General features: G+C 42.7%; 1 protein-coding gene across 1 annotated transcript in view; it reads right to left on the bottom strand.

Moving 5' to 3' along the window:
* Window positions 1-18,692, bottom strand: part of LOC138247461 (guanylate-binding protein 1-like) — a 282,741-nt gene that overhangs the window by 205,491 nt on the left and 58,558 nt on the right. The window contains exons 2-7 of the mRNA XM_069202085.1: window positions 15,051-15,248; window positions 14,805-14,932; window positions 14,509-14,618; window positions 11,350-11,528; window positions 9,344-9,586; window positions 1,066-1,343 (exon numbers count right to left, since the gene is read on the bottom strand). Of these exons, the coding sequence (XP_069058186.1) occupies window positions 1,066-1,343; window positions 9,344-9,586; window positions 11,350-11,528; window positions 14,509-14,618; window positions 14,805-14,932; window positions 15,051-15,225 (1,113 nt within the window). The 5' untranslated portion in view covers window positions 15,226-15,248. The remainder of the gene's footprint in view (window positions 1-1,065; window positions 1,344-9,343; window positions 9,587-11,349; window positions 11,529-14,508; window positions 14,619-14,804; window positions 14,933-15,050; window positions 15,249-18,692) is intronic.

Below are 18,692 nucleotides of genomic sequence, written 5' to 3'. Positions count from 1 at the left end.
AACACATGTGTCAGGGGTACCTTTTGTTCATTCCAGCTTGGCTTGGATAGTATTTTACCAATCCAAAGCTGTAATACTGTATTTGGAGTGGTAAAAGGCTTTTGTCATTTTTCAGCTCTGCGTGGATGGCACTGTGTTAATCCTATAATTAAAGACTTTGCTGTAAAATTGGAAAAATATGTTGTCATGTTTTTTAGCTTAGCATGGATGGCACTGTAACAACACTATGGTTAAACACTTTGCTAGAGAAACAGACATTTGAGCTCAGCAATTAAGTGTGGGTGGTGTTGTATGGTGCTCTATATAATAGAGGTGATGTCTGCACTCTTAGCTTGAAAGTGTATTGTCTATACATATATATGCAAAACAATAAATAACAAATGCACAGTACCAAGGACACTAAAAAACACCACTAATGATAGGGACTTATAAATAACTAATGTTAGCGACTAGTAAATAACATATATGTATATGTATGTACTTTGTCATTTTAAAAAAACTTAGATTACCTTGGAAATAGGTTGTGTGGTACTTACCAGCATGGTAACATCTGTGCTGTAAAGGTGGTTAATGGAGAAAACAAACTTGTTACAAAGGTGACATAACCTAAACATATAGGGCCTTACTTATAATGACACTATGGATGCTCTTTTGTGAGGATTTGCCTTCCCAATAAAATGTATGAAGAGTAAACAGCAGTGTACATGTCTCATTTCTCAGGTTTGTACACAAGCAATAAATGTAATCTAGGAAAAAAGCAGATGAGATTAACCACAGGACTGCCCTGCCCTACCAGCTGGATCCTATATCGCTTCCAATCTACAAAGAACATAACAGTGGCAATAGGAATGACCTGAGTTCAGAATGTTACATCATATGTCTCAAGTATGTATCATAAGGCTTCTGAATTATACCAGCCAGGACATATTTTTAGATTTTGTTTTCTGGTGAACAGGACTTGTTTTACAGTATTTTTGTCAGGTTGATAGTTGTAGCTTCATTATTACACAGAAAAACAAACAAAACTCTAAAAAAGTAAAGCTAGGTATTGGCTGAAGACATCACCTTGAGATCCTCCTGGTACCGCCCACCTTCGTCTTTGAAGGAGCGCTTCATAAAGATCTGGAGGGCTTCGTCCTGACACTTCTCATGCAGATAAGAGAGCAGTTGGGCTTCTGCTGGGAACATCACAAGGTTCTGCATCTGGGTCTTGTAGTGCTCCAAAGCGTCCTTTACAGCAGCCTTGGATTCAATGGTAGCCAGTGAGAGGACCATATTATCCAGGGAGGGAACTGCCCCACTCAAGATGATCTCCGTGTAGCTCTGGACCAAGAAACTGAACACTACAAATAAAAGAGGGTGTCATGAGATTCGTGCAGGAGTGATCATGCAAGAAAGAATCAACTACCTGTGGTGCCTTGGAGAACATGGCAGATGATGAAGCAGAGGCTGAATGAAATGCACAGGTGAAGGCCTGAGTGCCCTTTTGCATGACAAATAAAACAAAAGACTTGAAAAGTAGGACTCTGAATACCTAAACGTTTAACCAAAACTAATCCAGAAAAACCAACAAACTGAAGCACTAATGGAGAGGCATAATTTAAATACCTGTCTCAGCCTACATTTCTCCATCTCAAAGTGCAACATTGTGCACCTGAAATAATACTAGAAAACATGTCTATGCATCTGTATTGCTTGAACAGTGAGTAGGTACCCATAAGTATCTAATATCCTGTTTCCCTATGTGCCCCAACAGAGAATAAATAAATATATAGAAGCGGAAATAGTGAGAAAATGCACAACAGTACACAGTTCAAAGACTTCTATGTGGCTATACATTAGGAATAAGCAAATACAAAATAAAAAAGATTACAAGCAAAACAATAAATAACAAATTACATTACCGAGGAAAATAAAAAAGGTGGCACTAATGTTATGGAAGGGGGAACCACACTTCTACTAGCTAATAAAGCTTTAATAAAATGTTCTAAACATTTTTCTGTTTTTAAAACAAAAACCTGATACATTCTCCAGGGTCTTCTAGAGTACGACGTTTGGTTTTCTAATACCCTGGCACTAAGGACTCTGTCAATGTGCCAACACGAATCCAAAATCCAGTTAGATTTCAACCAATACATAACCCACTGAGCAATGTTTGCGTGAGAAGTGAGGTCTAGTAATACGCCTATTCTTGAGTTTCAAGGATTTGCACTTGCATACCTTTTTCAAGACAATGAGCTCCTATTGTTCTGTGGGGATAACAAGCCTGCTAGCTCCATCAAAAGGTGTGAGTAAACAAAGCCCAAGAATTGCCTGCGAAGGACACCTTCTACATAGCAACCTTCAGGTAGGGTTGGTGCAGAAGCCGTGGCTCTCTGGAAATCACAGGTGTGAAGTTCCTCTCGGACTTCTGGCTTTCTGAGTCCATTTTTATATCATTTAATCAGACGTCTTTTGAAAACTCTTAAAGAAGACAATAAACATTGGGTGGCACAACATCCTCACAGTGGATTGTTGAACATCCGTAAAATAAACAATAAACACAAGGTGGCAAAGTGCCCTTGCAGCTACTGTTAAGATAGCTTTACAATGTTTCTTTCTCTTATTATGTGTTTGCATATGCTTGATTATCACAACTTCATGATGCAGTTGGAGTTCTGACTCGTGATCCCTTTAGATAATTCTACTTTTGCTATGTAAAGCAACAGATTGTCATTTCTGCACTACTTTTGATTTTTCCACCCACTGCAAAATAACCATGCAGAATATTTGCAAAGCAGCACTAATGCATGTTGCTAACAAAAATAATATGACATTCTCTACTATTGTGGAAATATTAGCTGTCAACCTAACACCACACACCTTACTTCTACGCGCTATATTATGAGAACATTGGAGTAGCTTAACTTGCACCTAGAGTTTCGTAGGAATCCACGCATTGCATTCCTGTTTACAGCACAAAGGTGTCATGATCAGTAGCCATGAGAGTGTGTTCCCTTGGACTTGGCTCGGTACCGGCATAGGACTGGATGCTGCAGTAGTACAGCACTCTGGCAGTCTCTGTCAGGATCGTCTGGTAGTAGCTTGTAGGAAGGGCCTCTCTATCTAAATGGGAACTTGGTGAGCCTTTTATACTGATGATCACTGATCTCATTTTATATGAGGAATGTTTGAGGAATTTCTGACCTAACCTGTGTGCATCCCCAGGCTAGTCTTTGACACATTAATATAGCAAATATGGTAAACATATGCCAATTCAGACCACATTATTTATGGTATTATGGTTAGCTGACTTTGAAATATGGATAACAAGACAATTGTCCCAAAACGATGTCGCATTAGGGCCCTCATTATGAGTCTGGCGGTCCAAGGACCGATTACGAGCCGGCCTCAGTGTTGTGGGCTGTTTCACACTGGTCCAGCAGGCGGAAACTCTGTTTACGCCCACTGGCCCAGTGGGAAACTCATAATAGGGGCTGCAGGAGGGCTTCCACATAGGCGGTAACCCGACAGCGGAAGTTTAGCAGGTGGGCTTTTCCGCCCGCCAAACTCATAATCACGGCCTAGGTGTCTTATAAATGTTATTCTCTGGGTGTCTTTGCACCTTCACCAATTCTTAGAAAGATAAGGGATGACGCCATCTATGTCAAAGGTAGACATGGCAAAAGTGGCCAAAAATGGAGTCTTGGTCTGCTCAAAATGGGGTCTCGCCTTACGGACTTTGTATCACCAGACCCAAAGTAGATTTTCAGTCATACAGGTTGGCGAAATGCTAAGGCCGATTGTCTTTCATGAATGTCCTCGGAGTGGGCGGGAGTGGACAAAGAAAATGTGTTGACAAAGGAGCAAGAAGGAGCGGTGATGTGGTTAACGGATGTGGAAGAAGAATTCATGGCAAAGGTATGGAGTGATTGCATGGAGTTGGAATGTGTTTTGAAAGTTGTGAAACAGATGGTGGTGGAAGGGAGCATGGGGAAAATACAGTTTCCCCCTCTGTGAGACCATTTGTAAAAATTTTGGATGAATAGACTGTAGGTGCTGGAATGGTTGTTCTGAGGAATGATAAATTTGTGCCGCCAGAAGGTATGAGGAAGAGAATTTTCGATCTGGCTCACGACGGGCATCTCAGTCAAACCTTAATGAAGAAAAAAGAGGGACAGAACTTTTGGTGGCCAAGAATGGATGACCTTATCATGCAGTGGACTGTGTTATGTGCAAGAAAAGTGAAAAAAGACTAAAAACTAGTGTGTAAGCCATGTCAGAGCATATTGTGAATCCAGATACGCCTTGGAGTACAGTGTGCATGGACTTTATTGGACCCTTACAAGGGGTTTATGATGAGGTCAAGAATGCTTTGGTCAGGGTGGATGCCCATTCTAGGTGGCTCATTGTCAAATTTATGAAGGAGATGACGACTAAATGCACCATTAGTGCAACCAAGGTTTCTCCTTTCAAGGGGGTGAGGGGAAGGAAGCCAAATACCAAATTGGCTCTCACATGGTTGTTGAAGTGTGAGGACCAAGCAAAGGGTAGAGCTTTGAGGAGTGTGTCATGTGGTATTATTCGGGTTGGTGATTGGGTGAAGGTGAAGCATGGTAGAGTGAGCGGGGGTTGTCAAAACACTGGGGCTCTTACAATGGTCAATGGTAACGAGTAGAACTGATGCAAAGTGGCTTTGTACCAAAAGGGTGAGGATGTCAGACACAAAGGATTGTGGAATAGTGAATGTTGATGAGTGTTTAGGGAGGTGTGTAGACATGGAGCCGGAACACTTGAGTGGTGGTGGGAGTAGGGTGACCAGATTGTGAAAAGAAAAAACTGGGACAGGTCAGATATAAAAGTAGGACTAAAGCCCTCAGTCTCACTTTTATATCTGACCTGTCCTGTAAATGTGTGTGTGTATATGTGTACACTCACACACAGAGGAGCAGGCAGCAGCAGACAGGCAGAAACCAATAAATTACTTTGTCAATTATTTAAGACTCTAGTGCTGCATCTGAAAGGAGAGCACACCTTTCACTACTGCCTCGCAGGTTAACCTGACCTTTCTCCCAAAAACCGGGATATTTACTTAAAATTAACATAGCGTTCACAGGTTGACCTGACCTTTGGCCCCAAAAACATTTATTGAAAGTGAACAAAAGCGTGGGGACACTGGGACAGTCCTCTGAAAACCAGGACTCTCCGTTGAAGTTCTGAACGTCTGGGAGGTGGGAGGTGGGAGGAGGTGGGAGGAGCAGGGCTGTTCCTCAGTTGGAAAGAGGAGCATCATGTGCCCAAAAGTCACAGAGGTCCCGCAGACCCCTGTCTACTTAAAATATTGTGTACAAGGCCATTAATGTATTGTATTTTGCATTGTGTTATTCTGTTCTCTTATTTTTATTATTACATTTACTTTTGTTCCTTTATCTGGTGGGTGTACAGTCTGTTTTTTCAGTTTTGTTTTTTGGGGTTTTCTTTGCTGTTGGTAGAAAGGAAGGGGATGTGCAGTAATGTAGTGGGCGGGTGGTGGAATGATGAACTGTGTTCTGTTCCAAGGTTCACTGGAGGGCCAGTCCGGGCAACAAGCCTACATTTAAGGTTTACTTTCGCCTCTGTGTCTACTTCACTACAAAATGCCATGTGTGCTTTAGAATCTTCAGTGAGCTCACTTTGGTGGTGGTAGGCCTGCTTCAAATCTAGGATGGAGAACACTGTGGCTCCTTCCAGGAAAAATAGAATTTCATTGGTCTTAGGCAGGGGATGCTTGTCAATAATAATAGAAGAGATGAACTCCCTCAAGTTGATGCAGATATGTAATGTGCCATTACTCTTCTTGGTAATAACAATGGGTGAAATCTAGTATGATGATTCAGTCTTCTCCATGTTTCAATTTCTTGGAAGATCCTCTAAACAAAATTACAATTCCTTTCAAACAGAAAGGAGCACTCCTCTCAACTTTTGTTTCACCAGGATTGCACCATTCCTACATTATACAGTGCAGCAACACTTTAAGCCTGCCTGGCATGTTGTTAAACACCTTGGACAGTGATTCAAAGATCAAATGGTTTGATTCAGGTTCCACGAAAGCCAAGACAGAATCAGGTGGACAGGAGTTGAGTGCTATCTTCAAGAGTCTTGACCCTTCCACCCTAGAGCACACACTCCTTTCTATGCCACGTGTATCTTTATCCATGGGGGTCTTCACTTGAATCCCACATTATTTAGGAATTTCCATAAAAAGTAATTCTTGTGCCCATTGAAAATGACCCCCTTTACGTCAGGCTCCAGAGGCTTACTTTGTGTGGCAACACGACTCAAAATTTTCCTTGGTTATGATGGTGAGTGGGGACCCAGAATCACCCACAACATGTAATTTTATACTTAATATGTGTAAGGCAAACATGGGCAGTTCATTAACTGCATTTTTTCCCACTCTGTTTATACTTTATAAAGCAAGTCCACAATGCCAGCATTCATATCACAATCGCTGTTGGAGTCAACGAGATAGGATGGTTCCTCAGAAATAATGGCCACCCTGGCTATGAAAATGCACTTGTTCTCATGACAATCTCTGGCAAAATGCCCAATCCTGCTGCAATTGTTGCATTCCCTGTTGTTTGCTGGGCATTCTTTGTACAATACAATGTGGTTAGAGCAGCCACAACGCTAGTGCACCATTTCAGCATCATTCTTTTTGTTTCTAACAGGTTCAATCCTAGTTTTCTACAAACTACAAATTTCAATGCAATTCAACCTACAACTACAAATATCAATGTCATTCTTATTTGTATGCTTCTCCTCATATACCTCTTTCACCCTTGACACAGTGCTCTATTGCCCAGGCTATTTTCATTACTACTTCCATTGTGGGTTCACTAATTACCCACACATGTTTTTATATTCTTTTACAATGAGTATTTGCCATAAATTGATCCCTTAACAACTCTTCAGTGGACGCACTAAAGTCACAGGTAGGGGATAAACCCCTAATGGGAGTCAAAAGATCAAAGGTCTTATTCTCTTCTGGACTTCTGGTGTCAAAGTAATGTGTTTCTAATGTTAACCCTACTGCTAGTTTGAAATATTTTTCTATTCTAATCATTTTCTTCTCATGATCATCATATTTCTCTTCCCCTTCCTGACATTCGACTTTGAGCAGTGTTCAAAAAAGTTCCTGCCACTGAGATCCTAGGAAGTGAAGCAAAAGGCCTTCCCTATGTTGCACTGGCCTTTCGTTGGCATCAACAGCAATCAAGTAAGTGAGAAATTCCTCCTTAACCTCTTCCTAGGTATGGGAGGATCTCCTTTATTTTGGAGGACCTTCTGTGGATAATAAAAACGCATTCTTTCTTTGTAACTAATCAGTCAACAATAAAATGTCACATGCTCAGAATAGAAGAAAAAACACGTCTCTTAGGAAAATATGTGCTTCGCCAAGTTCAGATCCAACAACAGACACAAGCAACTACTGCAAATAGGGACAATTCCACTGTAAATCTCATAATATGTAAATTTGGCTCAGTTCAGGATGAGGAATATAAGGCTCAGTCAATTGAATGTGTGGCCCACAGAAAGATAAGCGTAACATTGTTGTGAGGCCCTTTTGAACCCTCTGTGGTTATCCCTCTTTTTAGTACATTTTAGACATATACATGTTGTAGCAGTCAGCGTCTAATGGTTACATTTCACACACTTTCTGCTTACACTACATTCTTCTAGGAAGACACAGAGCTCGCTTCTTGTTATAAGTTTGCCTTTCCTGTCATTTTATCTGTACATCCTGTCCAAAGCTAGTACATGATGTCTTAGTGCTAGTGTAGTCCGTTTAGTGGACAGCCTCCAGCCTCTAGACATAATCATAGCAACAGAGCTGCACTTCTAACACAGTGACGGTTTTCATTATATATATATCAGTCCTGACCTTTGAAAGGCAGAGGAGCATTCCACGCCGGGCGAGGGGACAGTCACTATGTGTGACATGCAGCTTTGCTGACACTGAGATCCCAGGTATAGGGTTGTGGGCTATCCTTTAGGATCTGGCTAAGGCAGTGGGTACGCCTGTTATGGTCTCAGCTTAGTACTAGGTAGAAGTCTATAGAAATCTGGTGTCATGGTAGTACTGTTCATTCTATTCACACTGTTCCAGTGGCATAACAAAGGCCCCCAAGGGCCTCTCCGTCCCCGGTGCAGGGTGGCCCCGAGCTCCAAGGGGCACCCTCAGCACAGTACCCTGGCCGGAGAGCTCCTGAGTGAGTCTGGAAGGGGACCCCCTCCTTGTACTATGCAGGGGGGGCCCGGAGGTGTTGTTACACCACTGCCCTGTTCATATTGCTGGTAATATTGCTTTGTTTCATTTCTCTTATTATTGCAACCCATTATTTCATTTCAAGATTGTGTTTGCTTTAATAAATGTATTGAAAACCTATCTTGCGTCTCTCTGGTATTTTCGCTTGTGTATGCATGAGTGATCCAACAACCGGGGTAAATCTGCTTCCACAATTCACCGGGGAATTGAAATCAGAGTGTCATGTTCAGGTTGCCTAATCCCCTATCCCCTGTCTAGGTTAGGGGTTTGGGTGAGGCACTGTGAGCTAGCCAGGATTGTGGCCGACAGTTGCGGATGGTGTTGATGTATCCAATTTCTATATTCTGATGCTCTGTCGTCTCAAAAAGCGCAGTCCTATTCTCATGATGGGAACCGCATGACAACATTTTCTCAGAGATTGAAAGTGGTCCTCTTGAACACTGGAGCAAATTTCTCCAAAGAATTGTGATAGGTCAGAATGGTGCTAAACCTGAAAACCAGTCTTGGAGCACAGACCAAGCACCTCTGCCCATGGCAGGCCTTCCTGACACAATCCAGCACTGTATGGTACATGCAGCTGAGTAGTCGAAGTAGATTTTTCTCTGCTCGGAACAGAGCATCAGCAAAGCAGTAAAATGGAGCTGAATTACTACCTTACACCAAGCGTCACACACCGGTTTCAGGGACACTCACTGGTGCTCAGTCAGGTGAGAGGTGCAGCACATACCTAAGATGCAATGTCTTTAGGAACCAGTTGGGACAGGTCTCCAGCATGTGTGCTAAGCTCCACTTAGATGGCAGCACATCCGTTCACACCGCAGGATGTCAGTTCCTGTTGCCTTGTCACCAGAACTTGCACACAGATAGAACTCGAGAAGGCAATTCAAATTAAAAGTGTATTTATGAAGAGAAGAGCAAATATAAGAAAGAGCCTGATCCCAAAGACAGTTAAGCGACTAAATGCACAGGTTAACATTTCTACCTGATTGTACTAAATGGTCCGAAGGGGAGGAAAGGGACAGAAATGATACTGCTTTCACAATTTAGTGAACTTACTCCTGCCATTAAGCTCTTGTTGACCTGCCAGACGCTTCACCTCTGCTGTGTGAAAGATGTAGTCGCAGAACTTGTGTGTCTGCTCAACAAAACGGGGTTCCAGCACACTCTCTTGAAGAGTCTCCAAAGAAGTGATGTCCTGCCCCTGGGCTGGGCAGACAAACACAAAGCAATTTCTTGCTGGGAAAAAGTTCTTTAAGTACTCACGAGGCACGTTATAATCCATTGTGGCTTTGCTGTGGCCTGTGTGATGAAAAAAAAAAACCATGTTTAAGAAGAGATTGTAAGTTTTGAATGTACATAGACATGCCAGGTCTGAGAAGAGAGCCACAAAGAGTTTGTTAGATAAGTAGTTAAGGAGAAAAAAAGTTATAATGAATCTGAGCATCAGAGAATGATGACAAGGCTCAGATCCTCCTCAAATCTAAAGCGAAGCTCACTGAAAGTCCCATTATAGAAGATAAGGGGAACGGGTAGCCAGGTCAGGTTTCATTTAGAGAATTTCCACTAAGGAGAAGTGCAGTCTTGGCTTTCCCATACTTGTATTTGACAGAATAATTTAGGGTTGAAAGTTCCTGGCACATAGTCCATGTAACATACTTCTCATTCGTCTGGCCTAGTATGTGTTCCTGTGAAGGAGACTTGAGTCAAGAGTCCCTAAACACGTGTCATGTCTTTATCTGTTGATTACTATCAGAGTATAAGACTCGTTTGGTGCACGCTGCCTTTCCATGCCTGCACCTATCTTTTTACAAGTCCTTCAGACAGTGTGGAGAGAGTCAAGCAGCCATAGGGGCAGCTCTCTTATGAGTTCATTTCCCACCCAGCCCTGACCTATGGCCATATGAGATGCAACTCTGACAAGCAAAGAACCCTGGTCAAATATGAGGTCTGGGAGACGGACAGTCCTCCCTTAGTACCTCATCTCCATGACTACAATCCACTGACCATATCCACTGGCCCTGTAGCTATAGCTCTGATAGCCCATCAGCAGTTCTTGATACTGACCCCAGTCAGTGAGGTGTGCCCCCCACCTCGGTTCCTGCTTCTCAGGATCTACTAGTGCACCCAATCAGCTGTGACCTGCGACCAAGATTTTGGAGGAAGTCTCCTTATACATCCTTCAACATCACTCCCTTCTCTGGAGTGGCTTAGACTGCATTACTTCCTAACCGGTGAGAGAACACATTACTTCAGGGAGAAGTAAATTGAGATAATGCTCTTTCCCACTTTAAAAATGTATCTCTGCTATGAACAGACACAGAACAAGCTTTGAGACACAGAGTATCCAATGATGGGTGTTCAAGGACTGTACTTCCATGAGTTACTATGCATCTTTTGTAATGTAAATAATATCCTATTTTCTTTTTATGACGAAATAAGCCTGCCTCAACAATATATTTATTTTGAGTGGTATGTGTGCTAGCTTACTCTAACCACTCTACTCTACGCCACCCCAAGTAACCTCTACTATTTGAATTTTCAACTCCCTGAAGGGCAAATTTTAAATAGGAGGGACTTGGTAAATCGGTGATATTGAAGTGAAATCAGGCTTTTGAGGTTCCAGGGACCACAGCAAGGATGGCCTAGTTACCCCTGAGCCCCATGAGCCCAAGAGAGCCGGCATGACAAATAACCACAAAAGGAAGTCTTAAGGAATCAGTCAAAATGTTTTTGAGATTTAGAAATGGTCAAAGGTACCATGTTTAATGTTTCAGAGGATGGCGGCATACAGCATTTAACATTCACAGCTTCTTATGGTTATAAGTCATACACGTACTAATACTTGGAACAGTCACCACCCTTTCACCCTAATTAGCATTTGTTGTCTAGCAGGACCTGTAAATCCACCCGCAGTATACATTGAGCCAGGCTATGCATCTCGCATTCAGAGAAGAGTGGACTACCCCTATGGTGCTCGAATCTCATTTTGGTAAAGTTCCGTATGAGATCCATATGTCTCGCCTCCCCTACTAATCACCCTTGGTACCAGTAATTTCCATTACCATTCTTCAGTTTTAGCATGTGCTCCAAGTACTCCTTCTCCGTCAAGACCCGATCTTTGATCTTCAGCTCCAAGTCGAAGTCACGCACTACCCAGACAAGGGTCGGGAACTGATCATTTTGCTCATCTTTCTTTTGTTTCGATCTCACCTTAATGCAGTCTGCAAGCTCTGTCACCAAGCTGGTCAAGGTGTTAAGGAATATTTGGAGGACAAGAATGGTTCACACTGGGAGAGCCAGTGAGGTTCAAATGAAAGTTATCTGACTCAATAAATTGGTGTATATATTGGAAAGAGTGGTTCACTCTTGACTTATTTACAAACTTTTCAGGGTACCAATAAGCAACTCAATTGCTGAAAACATTCAATCTAAAAAATAAGTACTTGGGACTAGCATAAATACAACATATTTAGTAAATCTAGTGAAAAGAGAAAAATTTGAATAATATGCTTCAAGTGCTCAGTGTCCCCAGTAATCATACAGTGAAAAAGAATAATAATGGTGAATATACGTGTGTATGTACAAATCAAGTAACTTGGATCAAGATACCACACTGCTTAATCTTTCATTAAACAAAATAAGTCCTAGTCTGTTTGCTAAGGTGTCAACAATGATTTGGTCTTATGACTTAGGGTCTGATTTAGATCTTGGTGGTGTTACCACCAATCCGCAGCAGCGGAAGAACTGAAAAGACTGTCAAGCCGACAGAGTACCGCCTGCTGTATTTAGATGTATTTTAGTTTGAGCCACAGGCCGACATGATGGAGTGCTCTACATAGCTGGCAGGATGGCGTGTTCCTGCAGGGCCTACTTAGATGTTACAGTCCTGCAGACGGTGTACTGGTGCCAGATTGCTGAAGGAGAGAGATCGTTACTGAACCCAACGCACAATGGGACTGGCAATGGAATGGAGGTAAGTCACACATACACACTGTACCTTAACTATATGTGTCCCCCTGCACTACACACAACACCACACATACACACTATAACCCATTGCCATTCACATGTCAGAAACACACATTGCCACACATCCATGACACAACATACCAAGCACAACCACAATAATCATCACAACTACACACTCACACACAAGTACATCTACACACTTCACGACTACCACACAACAGCACTCACCTGAATGTGACAAACAGCAACACAACATCAAACCCTTATACACAGACAACTACATCACCCAAGCTGCCACCGCCACAACCAGACAATCACATTACAGACACACATACACATAACGACTCATGGCACAACATCACATGCCCCCTGCAATGTGCACACATGAATATAGTTGACGGGTGTGAAAGTACAGTCATTGTGGTGCCAGCATTCAATTGGCAGTGATTACTGACACCACAATGAAAGTTGTGTATGTTTGCGGTATATGTCATCTACAAGTGTGTCCCTATTCATGTTCAGACAGAAGTATGCCAGACATATGCATGTCACATGAATTTTTAAAATTACAGTGACGTACATAGAACTGCAGTGGTCCCATGCCATACGCAGTGCCCACACAACGTATACAGCCAATGCAGGTTTTCTACCTTGAGGTCTGGTGAGGAGGAGGAGGGTTGTTTTTTCCGTGGTCCAGTGGCAGCAGTGACGGAAGGTATTGTTCAGTGTTGTGTCCATTCGAGAATGGAAGCGAAAATGCAGTAAAAGGTGAACTTTGGGAATCTCTTCCCCCCAGTCTGCCAACTCAGACACAGAGGTCGGACCACCACAGTTGGCTTGGCAGTAAGGAACACCCAAATCTGTTCAGCAGGAAAAGTGGCTGGACTCCTACCGTCGGCAGGACTCAGGAGATATTTCGCCTATTGTCCTGCCAACATCTAAATCAGGCTGGAAGACCCCCAAAGGCGGCGGACAGGAAATCCTACGTTTTTGTGACAGCTGGACTGTTACCTCCAACATCTAAATCAGGCCCTTAGTTTAAAGATCATTATCAGGACAGGGCTGTAAGGTACATCAAGGTACTTCCACCCAATTAATTAAAAATTAGTTAGGAATATTAAGAATAAATCAATTGCTCCAATGTAACTTAGGAAGGATTTTCAAAACTATCAGAAACACTTACGACGTATCACATGATCAATTCATGCAGTTAACAAGAGGCACCAAATAAGTTATTTGAAAAGGAGGAGTGAGGAGCACCAATTGTGTAAGAGATGAGAAAGTGTCACTCATGAAAATGAAGAAATGAATGGCTGAATTGAAAAAAGAGAGCCAGTCATTGAATAGTACCTAAGAACCTCTTGTCTGGTATGGTGTTTCATTGCGGTTATTACTCAAGCAATAGTCAAAAAAGGGGCATGCGAAGCACCCAATGTATGGGATGGTCGCCAGATGCCAGGCAGCCAAAAGTCTACTGTTTGGGGCAAAAGGCTTCAGATGTATGTGCGTTCAGAATAAAAAAAGGTGGGCTTGGCATTGACAAAATTGTGGTTTACTACAAATCAAGTATGATAGTAAACTCCAAGTAAAAAGTGAATTATCAATTTAAAGTTAAAGAAATAAATAGTGTTCACTAATACAAAAACAATTTAAATTTTGGAAGTAAAAAATATAAAGGTAAAAAATAATCAACATGCTTCAATGAGACAACATAATTGAATATGCACTAGTAAACAGAAACAGAGAAAAGAAGAAAAAAATGCATTAAAATTGACGGTGTGGTAACACAGACTAAACGCATGCTGTATTATTTCACTGAAACACAACTTTTAATATTCTAATGGGACTACTTCTGATATACGCACAAACAGAAAATATGTTCTTGCCAACAGAAATCCAGTGCTGATTAGAGAAAACTGTTGACATTTTCAGAATAGGAAACACACAGCAGTAGTTGAAAACAATTATTTCACGAGTCTAAGGACTCAGTTAAGCTGCCCAGAATCTGAGGAAAATCTAAGCAAAAGGACCCGGTAATTCTTGTCCTGGAAGTGTATTTCCCATTCCAGGGAGTTTAGCATGTAACCCCCATTATTTGCTACCTCAATACCCCCCTGCAGAGTCAACAGGGAACTCATTAAAGGGGGTAAGTGACTGATTATAGAGGAGAAGGTGATGAGCCAGGTATAATCTGACACACATTTACACATTATTTTTAAACCATCATGGAACCCACTCTCATAAGAGGATACTACAGCTGATCCATGTCCTTCTGGTTGATGGTGCTTTTGCTGTTGTAGACAAAGATGCTGCTCATAAGCACGGCTAGAGTGACAATCCATAAGTCATTCTTTGAATCAACCTTGAAAAATTAGAAATAATTTATTAGATAAGCCTTGAATTCCATCTTTCTTGGCAAGGGTTATAACTTACGCATGCTTTTTATTTACTGTTGCTGCACAGGATTCTCTACTTAAAAGTGCTAAATACACACCACTACTCTGCTCTGTCCACTCCACAACCCATTGGGACATTTGTTACCATTCACCTTTTCTAAGTCGCCGATTCCCTCAGTGTCCAGGAGCACCAGGGTGTGGCCTGGTTTTGTGGGATGTGAGACACACCACATCCAGATTCCCTTGGTGTGAGACTGGACAGCGTTTCCAATTGAGAAGCCTGGAAAAAGGGAAAAGGAGCAGGGTGCCTGAGATGAACCAACACAAACTACCAGCTAAAAGTTAACCAATTCATGGGCAATCATTTTATTCCCAACAGTGCATGGGAGTGGTCTTACCATTTTTCTTTCCAGACAGCATGTTCATAAGGTAGGACTTGCCTGTGCGGTACATTCCTCCAATGGCCACCACCACTAGTGGTTGATCAATGCCTTTGATGATCTCCAAGGCGTCTTGCTGTACCTGCAACGATGCATCGTTGTCGTTTCTGATGAGACACACTGGTGCTTCCATTATTCACCAAAAGGATGAACCTACTTGAAAATAAAATGAATATCAAGTGAAGAACAGAGAACAGAAGTACAAGAATCTTGCCATTTTCATGTGACTATTTTGAGAGGTAACACCCCATTAAGCACAACAAGTATCCATAAAATTACCTTTATCATATTGGGTTTTCACCAAGCACTGTCACATCGGTAGCAATTCATCTATGGATATAAATATCTGGTGGTCTTGCCTCTAACCTCTCAGTCTTGCCCCCATAATCCCCATAAATTGCTATAAGTTTATAGTGGCCCATCCCTCAAATATAGCTATATTTAGCTGGCAATCTTTCCATCCTGCACCTCATTCCATCCTTCTGACTGGCCCTGGGGCCTGATTCACAAAGGTAACTTACACTTTTGAGTGAGCTTCCAATTTGAGTAACTTACACTTTTGAGTAAACTTACATTTTTGAGTAAATTATGACTCAAACAGTTGTAGGTCCATTACTACACAATGATCATTAATTTATATTTGTTTATTATATTTTCTTTGGTAAACAATTTAATAAAATAATAATTTAACATAACATAATCTCCTATGCGGTTCTATTTTAAGTCCCTCCCTCCATTATTTTCTATGAAAGTGTGCTGCAGTACCAGTGGTTGGCAATGTGTAGTGCCGGATTTACTATGTTTAATTTGTTTTAGTAGTGACTTGTACTCAGAGTGTGTGAGTACCCAAAAGTAGTAAACTTACTCAATAATATAATGTTACTCAAAAGTGAAAGCTTACTCAATCAGAATTTCAACTTCAGTCTAGTTTTGGTCACTGTGTGGCCCAAATGACCACAATGGGATAGTACAATCAACTTGTCACATGAAGCTGGAGGGGCAAATCTGTCACCTCTCACCACGACTCAGTCACTACAAACTGAAAACTCATTCTGAAACTTAAAATATGGGCAACCCTTGGTACTGCTTCCTCATTTACAACCTCTCTCGATCATCTTTACATCCTCTTTGAGAACTGAATCCTCCTCAAAATCCACAGCCCACTCTTCCTGCATAATGGCACATCACGTCACCCACAATCGCAGCAACCTCCACACCATCAAACATATAATCAACTTCTTACGCCCCTATTTAGGTGCAACAGTTGCAGGCCTGCATAGTGGGCGCAGTTAGAAAGCCCGTCTACACCCATCAGCCTCTGAGAAGCTCTGGTCACCAGGCATGCCGCCTTTTTGGTCACCCACATCAGTTACACTCTCAATTAATTGTCAAACTGAAAAATGTTTAAGAAGGTGAGCTTGGGATGAGTAGCAAAATCTCAAAGGAGACAAAGGGCTTAAGATAATCATAAAGGAGAGCGTGAACCTTTTTTAAATTGTAAGCTGCTAAATTGCTGTTAAATAAATAAATAAATATTGAGGTGAAACTGCCCTCCTTCTAGAAACAGAAAAAATAGGTATTATGTTTCTACTTTTATTTACCTCCCCCAGGTATTAAATTAATCTAATTTCTGTATATTGGTGGGACACCAATAATATATGTGATTGCAAGGATCTACTTCAGTCTTTTGCAGCACTAGATCTAGAACAAACAGTTCCTCACCCCTTCACCTACATGCAAAAGGTCACTTTGTTGATTTATTTTCACTATAAATTGAAGTTAGGGTACGAATCAAATTGTTGTGGTCTGACTGTGAGAAGGTAGCCTCTTTCTAGCCTTGTTACCCCCACTTTTGGCCTGTTTGTGAGTTTATGTCAGGGTGTTTGTCACTGTTTTCACTGTCTCACTGGGATCCTGATGGCCAGGCCTCAGTGCTCATAGTGAAAACACTATGTTTTCAGTATGGTTGTTATGTGTCACTGGGATCCTGCTAGTCAGGACCCCAGTGCTCATAGGTTTGTGGCCTATATGTATGTGTCACTGGGACCCTGTCACACAGGGCCCCAGTGCTCATAAGTGTGCATGTATATGTTCCCTGTGTGGTGCCTAACTGTCTCACTGAGGCTCTGCTAACCAGAACCTCAGTGGTTATGCTCTCTCATTACTTTCAAATTGTCACTAACAGGCTAGTGACCAATTTTACCAATTTACATTGGCTTACTGGAACACCCTTATAATTCCCTAGTATATGGTACTGAGGTACCCAGGGTATTGGGGTTCCAGGAGATCCCTATGGGCTGCAGCATTTCTTGTGCCACCCATAGGGAGCTCTGACAATTCTTACACAGGCCTGCCACTGCAGCCTGAGTGAAATAACGTCCACGTTATTTCACAGCCATTTTACACTGCACTTAAGTAACTTATAAGTCACCTATATGTCTAACCTTTACCTGGTAAAGGTTGGGTGCAAAGTTACTTAGTGTGAGGGCACCCTGGCACTAGCCAAGGTGCCCCCACATTGTTCAGAGCCAATTCCCTGAACTTTGTGAGTGCGGGGACACCATTACACGCGTGCACTACATATAGGTCACTACCTATATGTAGCTTCACAATGGTAACTCCGAATATGGCCATGTAACATGTCTATGATCATGGAATTGCCCCCTCTATGCCATCCTAGCATAGTTGGCACAATCCCATGATCCCAGTGGTCTGTAGCACAGACCCTGGTACTGCCAGACTGCCCTTCCTGGGGTTTCACTGCAGCTGCTGCTGCTGCCAACCCCTCAGACAGGCAGCTGCCCTCCTGGGGTCCAGCCAGGCCTGGCCCAGGATGGCAGAACAAAGAACTTCCTCTGAGAGAGGGTGTGACACCCTCTCCCTTTGGAAAATGGTGTGAAGGCAGGGGAGGAGTAGCCTCCCCCAGCCTCTGGAAATGCTTTGTTGGGCACAGATGTGCCCAATTCTGCATAAGCCAGTCTACACCGGTTCAGGGACCCCTTAGCCCCTGCTCTGGCGCGAAACTGGACAAAGGAAAGGGGAGTGACCACTCCCCTGACGTGCACCTCCCCTGGGAGGTGTCCAGAGCTCCTCCAGTGTGCTCCAGACCTCTGCCATCTTGGAAACAGAGGTGCTGCTGGCACACTGGACTGCTCTGAGTGGCCAGTGCCACCAGGTGACGTCAGAGACTCCTTGTGATAGGCTCCTTCAGGTGTTAGTAGCCTTTCCTCTCTCCTAGGTAGCCAAACCCTCTTTTCTGGCTATTTAGGGTCTCTGTCTCTGGGGAAACTTTAGATAACGAATGCAAGAGCTCATCCGAGTTCCTCTGCATCTCTCTCTTCACCTTCTGATAAGGAATCGACTGCTGACCGCGCTGGAAGCCTGCAAACCTGCAACATAGTAGCAAAGACGACTACTGCAACTCTGTAACGCTGATCCTGCCGCCTTCTCGACTGTTTTCCTGCTTGTGCATGCTGTGGGGGTAGCCTGCCTCCTCTCTGCACCAGAAGCTCCGAAGAAATCTCCCGTGGGTCGACGGAATCTTCCCCCTGCAACCGCAGGCACCAAAAAGCTGCATTACCGGTCCCTTGGGTCTCCTCT

The sequence above is a fragment of the Pleurodeles waltl genome, chromosome 7, assembly GCF_031143425.1.
Source record: "Pleurodeles waltl isolate 20211129_DDA chromosome 7, aPleWal1.hap1.20221129, whole genome shotgun sequence".
NCBI classification, from domain to species: domain Eukaryota; kingdom Metazoa; phylum Chordata; class Amphibia; order Caudata; family Salamandridae; genus Pleurodeles; species Pleurodeles waltl.
This window is presented reverse-complemented; position numbering and strand designations above follow the sequence as displayed.